The sequence below is a fragment of the Hevea brasiliensis genome, chromosome 9 (genome assembly GCF_030052815.1).
Source record: "Hevea brasiliensis isolate MT/VB/25A 57/8 chromosome 9, ASM3005281v1, whole genome shotgun sequence".
NCBI lineage: Eukaryota > Viridiplantae > Streptophyta > Magnoliopsida > Malpighiales > Euphorbiaceae > Hevea > Hevea brasiliensis.
Genome location: NC_079501.1, coordinates 4,402,606 through 4,412,676, shown reverse-complemented (window position 1 = coordinate 4,412,676; position 10,071 = coordinate 4,402,606). Strand labels below are relative to the sequence as shown.

General features: G+C 27.7%; 1 protein-coding gene and 1 pseudogene across 1 annotated transcript; one reads left to right on the top strand and one right to left on the bottom strand.

Annotated features, from left to right (window-relative positions):
• Window positions 1–579: 579 nt before the first annotated feature.
• On the top strand, window positions 580–1,424 carry LOC110640381 (probable xyloglucan endotransglucosylase/hydrolase protein 27; annotated as a pseudogene).
• A 2,480-nt stretch (window positions 1,425–3,904) lies between these two features.
• Window positions 3,905–4,891, bottom strand: LOC110640372 (auxin-responsive protein SAUR32). The gene has a single exon (XM_021791663.2). The coding sequence runs from the start codon at window positions 4,548–4,550 to the stop codon at window positions 4,197–4,199; it is 354 nt and encodes a 117-aa protein (XP_021647355.1). The 5' UTR covers window positions 4,551–4,891; the 3' UTR covers window positions 3,905–4,196.
• Between the last annotated feature and the right edge of the window lie 5,180 nt (window positions 4,892–10,071).

Sequence of the window (10,071 nt, the reverse complement as noted above, 5' to 3'; positions counted from 1 at the left end):
AATGGGCAGATACACATACTCAAGTTACTGGAGTTGGGATTAGTTGGAGTGTTTCATTCCAGCACAGGAAGAACATAGAAGGTGACTGTACACTGTTGTATGGAATGGACCTAATAATGTATATTCCTTCGAAGATTCCTTTTGGATGGTACTTTTCACTTGTAATCGCTGTCAAATCCTATACTCAAAATGTAAATCTAATTTTCTTGGTTGATTTTAACATGCTTCAATATTTTCTAATTGAAATTTCTTTTGCCCATTGATTGAGTAATAAACAATACCTGAGATTTCAATTTTCAGACTTCTTGGGATATTACGTCCATTCAGTAATTCTGCCAATTTAGTTATTTTGCATCCATTCCAACAATTTTTTATTTTTATTAATTGTCGTAAATGAATTGAAAATGACTTGAAGATGTCACACACCACCTTAACAATAATACACATACATCTATCACAATAAATACCTTAGCCTTATAGCGAGACAGGTATACCTCAGTCTTTGCATTTGTGATTTAGTTTAGATTTAGGAAGAAAAAAATGGTGATTTCAAGTCTAGGGCTTGTTATTATTATGTGCATGGCGTTCACTTGTGTTTATGCCCTTTTCTCATACCCTACCTTAACTTTCAACCAATCATTCTCTTGTTTATATGGAAACGACCATGTGGTTTTCCTTGACAATGAAGGGAAATTAGTCCAAATCTCTCTTGATAGCAATACAGGTGGTGGGTTCATCTCCCAGAACGCCTATCTCCATGCATATTTTAGTGCTTCCGTTAAACTCCAAGCAGGCTACACTGCTGGAGCTGTAGCCACATTTTACACATCAAATGTAAACATATACGCAAGTAATTCCCATGATAAGCTAGATTTTATGTTTTTGGACAATATCGAAGGCAAACGGTGAGAGGTCCAGACCAATGTCCATGGCAACGGAAGCATAAAAAGAGGACGTGAAGAAAGGTACAATCTTTGGTTCGATCCAACCCAAGATTTCCATGCATATAGAATTCTTTGGACTAGCAATTGGATTGTTTTTTATGTGGATGACGACCCTATTGAGAGATACTAAAGGTTGACGAATTGGGTGGCGATTTTCTTTCTAAGCCTATGTCTTTGTATGCTACAATATGGGATGGTTCTTCTTGGTTAGGGAAGCCGATCAATTACACATACGCCCCCTTTGTCACCAAGTGTTCGAATTTTATTTTGCATGGATGCTCTGTCGACCCGACCCGCAAACCACCAAAGTGTGAAGGTGGCTTTGACTTGGATTTAAGTTTTAAAGGTATGAAGAATTTTAGGTTGAAACAAATGACGTATTCTTATTGCAATGATCGAAAACGGTATTCAACTTCCTTGCCCGAGAGTGAAATGGATCCAGAAGAAGCAAGGAAACTCTCTAATGGATTATCCAGTTAGATGCATGTAGGATCAAGTTGTTCAAAAGTAGACAAATATTATATGCAGGCGTAGGCCAAAAATAAATTATAAAGAGAAAATAAGTGTAATTTTGATAAAAATATAGGATCAAAATTTAAAAAAAAAAATTAGATATTAAAATTAAAAAATATAAATTTATAGATAAAATTTTAATTTTACAATTTTTGCAAGCAGTAATTTTTTTAAAAAAATATATTAAAATGCAAAGAAAAATAAATTTATTATTATAACATTTGGAATATTTATTTTTGCTGCTGAATCAACAGATCTATTAAACAAAAAGGAATTCCAGCCTCTTTTTTGCAGCCATATTTTCATTATTAGGTTATAGGTCAGTCTATTGGATTTATGAAGCTATTGGGCTTAATTATTCATCTATATTTTGCTTGACAAAATTAACCAATAATTAATAAATGCAAATCCTACCTCATTCCATTGTCACAGCTTCAATCTGTGCTTTTTTTTTTTATTATTTTATAAATCACTGAACTGTTAATTCAATAAATTTACTTAATTTCTCTATAATTTTTTTTTTCAAATAATGCAATTTAAAAAATATGAGTAAGAGAACGATGGATCGAGTAAGAGAACAATGCTATTCCCATTGTATAACCAGCCTGTTAACTGATAGCCTGTTTTCGACCAAAAAAAAAAAAAAAACTCGTAGCCTATTTAACTTATTTGTGATAATAATAGAATAAATTACCATTTAATAGAATATATTAAAACCTGATTAAAGAATTCTACAAGGATGTTTTGTTGCTTTACATTGTCATTGTCCAGTGATAATTGATGTGAAATCATTATCCCTTCCAATTAATTAAAGAGAAAAATTGACCAAAGAAAATAAAATAATTTAAGTAGTCGTTATTCTAAAAATAAAAATTAATTAATATAAATTAATTTTAATTCAATAATATTAGAGTGATCTTTAAAATTATGAGTGTCAAATTTGGTCTAAATAGATTTAATTGTACTAAAAAATAATTAATTGAATAATAAAAATTTATTTAATTTAACTGTTAAATACAATCTATAATTAATAAATAATAGGTGATAATTAATTGCAGTACTATATCTAATTATTGTCATTGATTGACATATAAAATGATTATTAAGGATGTATATTATATTATTTATTTTATTATTGAAGAAAACATATAATTATTTTTTTTATTATAATATATATGTATATAAATTAAAAATATAATTTTGGAAAATATATATTTTCTATAAACATTTTTTATTATATAAGTATAATTAATTTAATTATTATTTATAATATTTTATATTTATCTATTATTTCTTATAATTATAAATAATTTATTGATATAAAAAATAATTTAAAGACAAAAATTCTATAATTAATAGATTTTAAAAGAGTCATATATAAATAAAAATATCAAATCAATAAGATAAAAAAAAAATACAAATTGCACTTGATAGATAGGTTTACTTATATCCGATCATTGATTTGATTCTGATTTGAATAAATCAAAAATATGAATTTCTAAGGTTTTAGTTTGATTCAGATCTCAGTTTCAATTCTAATTTGATCTGATTTAAATCCAATGGTTTATATTTTTTTTATTTTTTAAATAAAAAAATACTATTTAACCCCATCAATTTCTATTATAAACCACCATTGACTAGATTTATGTTTATTAAATATATTGATTTAACTATTTAAATATCTATAAGTTATCAGTCATATTCAAAAACTGAATCAAACACCCTATAAATTTATAATTATAAAGAATATAAAATTTATGAAAGAGTATTTAAGTTAAGTTCAAATTTTATATGTTGATGCTCATTATTTAAATTTGTTTATATATATATATATAAAATTTTAAATATTTAAAAAATTATTATTTTTTAATATATAAATTATTAATTAAAATATGTTAAATTATACAGATCAAAATATTATTTAAATAATAACAATCAGATTTGAATTCTAAATAGGGTGATTTTCCTTATCCATTACTATCTCTGTTCAGTCATTAAATAACAGTCAAACTCAACGAAAATGTCAGTAAAGCTTGTTATTCCTCAATAAATTCATTTGAAAAAAGGCTATGCGCTGCAAAACCTTGGTATCAACAAGAAAGCTTTTATGTTCCATCTATAATTGTGGCTCTCATTCATGCCATTAAATATGTATGGACCCCTTTTTTTCTTGCCATTCTTGAAAGATTTTGCAATTATATAATTTTTCTGGTTAACAAGAATTGAGAGAGAAGAGAATCAAGATAGATTTTTACTTTGATTTTGTTTTAAAATTAAATTAAATATTCCGCGATTCTTGTAAGGATTTTTGTTAGACTAATTAATAAGCAACAGCCATGGCCCTACCATTGGTTAGCCTTGTCCATTCTGTAATTATACTGATGATGACATTGCCATTAAATTTTTTTCCAAGAAAGAAAAAGAAAAGAAAGGAAAGGTAAAGAAAAGAAGAGAAAAAGCATTTACTTATCTTTTTCATAACGTTTAATAACAAAAATCAGATGCAACTGCAAGGTAACATTTTGTCTTCATCGATCAGACATCGTCGATCGACTCTCACCGGCCAACCACCAAGGTCTAACGAGAAACAGGCAGAAACAACAAAAAGAAACCCTAAAAGGACTCCAAATTTACACACTAAAAAAAAAAAGGATTTGAACCATCAAAAACCTGCTCCTTTCGGGGTTAGGCCTGTTCGGCACCACAACCCGCATAATCTTTCATGATATGAAATCAAATTCAAACCCTAAAACACCCAACATGATTGTGATGATGAAGGGACTTTTCCTTATCAATCATGCCCTGAACGTACCTAAACTCCTCCACATGGCAAGGGATGGTGATCGTACCCTTCTGATCAAATCCATATTCTTCTTCGGCTTCCTTAAGTAATTGCATGAACAGTGGGTGATTGAAGTATATTACAGGCACCACAATTCTCTGCTGCTCCTCTCCCTGGCCCACCTTGATTGCCAAACAGCCTTTTGGTACATCCCTCGCATGCTTCTTGTTATTCCCATGATGGTGGTGGTGATGATGAAGATGAGGCAGGTGTAAGTGAAAGTTCCTTAGACTCTTCTCTCCACTACCCATTCTACGGATGGATGACTGCAGAAACTAGAACAAAAAAACCCAAGAAAAAATTACAAGAAAAGAAGGGGAAAAGGCCAAGGATCTGCAGTAGTTCTGGCTTGCTTAAAGAGGGTTGTAGAAGAGTATCTAAGAGACCTTGGAACGTTGGCCCTGGCTAATATAAAACCCGAAGCAACACATGCCAAGGAGAGGAGGAGAAGATTATATAAAAATAAAGGAGGTGAGAGAGCCGCAGTGGAAAGTGAGTTTTAGTTTTGTATCATAATCAGAGAAGACTACGAATTTAAAAAGTAATTGCCTTTTTACACAGTGGGAAGGGTTTAGTAGACGTTTGATTAAAGCGAAATTGTCGTTGTAACGGACTCCTTTGGTTGATTGACAAGCTGAGGATTCTTCGAGTGGCAGAACTGTAATTATGGGGTATTGGTAGAATGAGAGGACACGTTGACAAAAGTGGGGCTGTGCATCATAAGCATAGCCGACAATGCAGTGTCAAATACAGCAGAGCAATGGTTAGGGACAACCAATAGCAGGGCTGGAACATGTCCATGTAGATATGAAGGATGTCACGTCGGCTTGTGTGGTGTTTTGTAATATAAAAGGAAGGGACACATATGCTCGCGTACCAACTGCCAAGGTTTTATTATGCTTGGTTTTTATTTTTGAAGAGGAAATAGCAGCAGCGTTGCTTCTTAAGAATCTCCACAACTAATGAACCAAATCTCACTCTTTGCTTCCAGCATTTATTCATTCGATCACATTCCGTAACTATTAATAATGAAAAATAACAAATTAATAACATTAAGTGAAATTTTCTATTTGTATAAATTAAAAGATGATTATCGTATAAAATTTCAAAAAAAAAAATTTGATTCAAAATATAAAAATTTAAAATTTGATATTTTATCATTTTTAAAATTATTTTTTAGAATTTCATTAATTAAAAGTAAAATATTAAATTAAAATTGATTACAAAAATTTTGATTCAAAATATAAAATTTCAAATTTTGATTTTATATAATATTTAAAATTATTTTTTAGAATTCCAGTAACTAAAAATAAAATATTAAATAAAAGATTGATAACAATATCTTGAAAATATACGGACACTTAAATAGGCCAATATATATATATATATATATATATATATATATATATATATATATATATATATATGAAAACACAAAAATTTTTTAAGTTAATTATATTTTAACAGAGGACATTAATTAAATTTTCTAAATTAATGATTTAAGGATAATAATAATAATAATAATAATAATAATAATAATTGCAATTAGTTTAGAAGAACGTATATAAGGAATTGAAATTCCAAATTTGGAAGAATACTATAAATTATAGGAGATTAATTAGTCAAGAAAAAAAAAATTCAAAGTTAATTAAGGATAAGATAATCCAAATCATGTTGTTTTATGTGGGCCATTGAATTTTATTAATAAACAAGACATCTCACAAATTGATGATCATGAATTATTTTCTGGACACCATCAAAAATCAAAAAGGGAAAGTACAAAATCCCACGGCAATGGGGTCCATGGAAGTTGCCACTCTTAATATATATATATATATATATATATATATATATATATATATATATATATATGTCTATAAAATGTATGCTGCCATATAAAATTTTAATTCTATCTTATAAATTTTTAAAATTATTATATTTATATCAAGTAATAATTTTAAATAAAATTAAAATAAATAGATTTTTCATTAGTGCCATCACATAGAATTGCAAAATTAATAATTTTATGTTAAGTGATAATTTTTAATTGAATTTATTGAATTTTTTTATTTCTTAAACAATTATAATATATAATTTATTATAGAATTTAATTTTTTAAATAGAAAATTATTAATTAATTACAAGATATAGTCATTAATTTATTTTTTTTCCAACAATTGTAATGTATAATTATTATATAATTTAATTTTTTAAATACAATATTTAATCAATTTGATATTTTAAATTTAAATAATGAAAAAATATTAATTATTAAATATAATTATTATCTATTATTATATTTTCTAATTTTTAATTTGAAAATGTCAATCACAGTAAAATCAAAATATATATTTACTTTAGATGAAAATCAAAACTATGAGGTAGAACATATTATTATTATTATTATTACTAAAGAATGATAATATTTTAGAGTTTTAATATTTTAAATAATAATATTAAAATTTTTTCAATTAAATAATAATATTTTTTTTAATTAACAATGGTTTAATGGCATAATTAATTTTGAAATGAATTTTTTTTATTTTCGCTTATAAATAGTTAATATTTTTTGTCATTTGACGCATACAAAACCTTTTTCTCACCAAATATTCTTTTTTATCTAATTACCTTAAATATTCTTTTGATTTACTCTATTATTTTTATTATTTCTTTCAAAAGTTATTGCCCTCCATTCACAAATCTTATTTATATATTTTTGTTGATTGTTATTTTCTTATAATATCAAAAAGAGTTCGTTAAATTTTAAAGGATAGTGACTTATGAAAGAATTATCTTTAAAACAGTGTCACCATGCCTCAAATTAGTATTTTATTTTCCTTCATTTTTTTAAACTAGCATTAATTTTATGCATAAAATGAATTAAATAATGTTTTTTCTTAAATAAGTATGCTATAAATTGATTTAAAAAATTATTATTAAAAGAAAAGAGAATTTATTTAAATTAAATTAATTAAAAAATTATTTGATAATAAAAAATTATAATTATTTAAATTATTATAATATATAGTTTAATATATAGGAATCACAGGAGTTGGAGAAGGAACCAGAGATTCTTTTGATGTTAAAATCTGTTTAATTCAATCGCTTACTTAAGTCGAGTTTAAGTAAAATAATTGTTTTTATTAAGAGAAAAATATAACGATGAGAGATAGAATGACAAAAATGTCCGTTTCTTTTTTAAATTTCAGCGATGAATACTGTGGGACCCAGAACCGTGTTGGCTACATATGGGTTATCAACAATGCAATATTATATGGCCTTTGCCGTGCGAGTCGATGACTAACCAGAGAATAATATCTGCAGTTAGCCAATAAAACGAAGATAAAAATAAATAAAATAAGCTAGGCAGGATTCGATGTGTCTTGTTGCAGAAAATCAGATGCTTTTTTGTTGAGATTTCTTTAATTTGTGGTACAAGAAAAGAATTAGTGGTATATAATTTAATACATATATTTTTTATATATTTTATACTTTTATAATAGCTTTACAAAATTTTATTAACGATAATTTTTAATTAATCATAATTTTATACCAAATGTTAATACATAAATTTTTTAATAAACAGTATAATTTTATATTTGACAGAATGTATAAAAATACATAATATTTAATTTTAAATTTTGAAATAAGTTGATTAATAAATTATTTTTTATTACATTTTAAGTTAGTTGATTTATATTAATAAAATGATAAATAAAGTAGAAAAAAATATATATGTCACATGGTGATTTTTAAAGTATCATATTAAAATTCTTAGATTTAAAAATAAAAAATGTTTTTAAATTATTATTCTAGTGAATTTTTTTAAATATATATTATAATATATTTTATAAAAAAAATCATTTTTCTAATCTAATAAAAATTTTAATTAAAAAATATTATTCTTTTAAAAAATATATAATATAATGAGCAGAATTTTATAATGTCTAAAATCATAAACTTAAGAATTTTAAAGTGTCACGACCCAACCTACGGACTGGACCGGTACTAGGACCTGGACCGGCATAAAGCCCCCAAGACCCGTAGTAAGTCTTACTGTTCTCAAACCCATGACCAGGCCCACTATTTAGGCCCAATATGCATATAAAATAATTTAAATTAAACTGTTATAATTTTATTTCGGATCAACTTTAGCCCAGCAATTATCCGAAACTAAAATTAGGAGAGCCCAGCTCAACCCTGTTACATCATTTACAAACTATTCAAAACTCATAAAAATTTTTCATTTATTAATACAAAAATTTAAATTCATGCAGTCCCTGACAGGATAAATGCTACTACTAGTACATGCGGAGTTTTAAATTATAAATTTAGATAATAATAATACAGTTAAGAAATTTTTATTTTCATAACCTGCGAGAAAAGGAATAAGTTATTCTGAAAAAGGTCTTCTCCTGTAGCCTGAAAAAAATATGGTGAACAGGAGTGAGCGTTCGACTCAGAGAGTAAAATATCAATTTTAACCATAATCTCTATAACAATCTAAAGCTAATGCACCTTGTAAAGTGAAAATGCAATATCGTCAATATTTTCACGTCATAACAGCAAAAAGATAATCTGTAGCACTCACACACCCGATAAAGTCAAATAATACATATGTGGGAGCTGATCCCTTATACAGCCCTCTTAATCCAACCTGTGCCAGCGAAGAACTCAAGCCGGACTTTCGCTTAATAAACCAAATCGGGGTCCCAGCGAAGAACTCAAGCCGTGTCTACCCCAAAGGACCGGGTCCCAGCGAAGATCTCAAGCCGTGTCTGCCCGTCCTGTCCATAGCCAATACTATACCACACGCATGCCAACTTACGCACACTGCTTCAAATTACCACAACAACATCCATGGCACTTTAACAATTATGAATGCAACATAAAACGTGCCTAGTGTTTAACTATATAAATACATATTTATAAGTGATGCATGGGCATGCTTGAACATATAATAATATTGAAATTACAATTAAAATTAATATTTTACTCACTGTACACCGAGGACTATTGTGGCTGCTGGATGGAGGAGAATAGCTGACATTGATTACCTAATAATTAAATTATAAATTTATTAATACTAAGTCAAAATAAAACTCTAAAGAGGTAACAGACAGCCTAATTCATGCCGAGAATCCGACAGTGTTTCTCCTATACCTGGGACCTACCCAACCTAAAAAAAGCTTCAAAATACACTTCTATATTTGCTAATCACACGATTACAACTCAATCACATCACAAGGCCCCTCCTGGGCCCACCCAAATAGTCAACAATCCACAATTTGAAAAATTACAATTTAGCCCCCCATAACTAGTCCTTTTACAAAAACTACCCAAATGAGCTCTAAAAATTCTAAAATTTTGCCCCGCGGTCCTTAATAATATTATAAGGCTATTGCAAAAGGAATTATAATTTTCCGATCATCCACGAATATTTTATGAATTTTATTCTAAAACAATATTAGCCGAAAATGAGCAACTTGGAGTTCGGGTTTACCTATGCCAATTCTGACACCTGGAATGCGTCCAGAACGTCTGAAAATGCTAGGATTAACTATAATATTGACCATGTTCTGAGACGGGCTGTCGGGCAGCTGGATTTGACTGAAAATGCAGTCCCGACGCCGGTGAGCTATCCTCGATCTGATTGCACCTAAATTAAGTCTAAATTGTGTTAATAATTATTATAAAATTATTTTTAAATTTTGATAATCGAAAAATTTTAAAAATCTCATCAAACAATCTAGACCGTCCGATTATTACCTT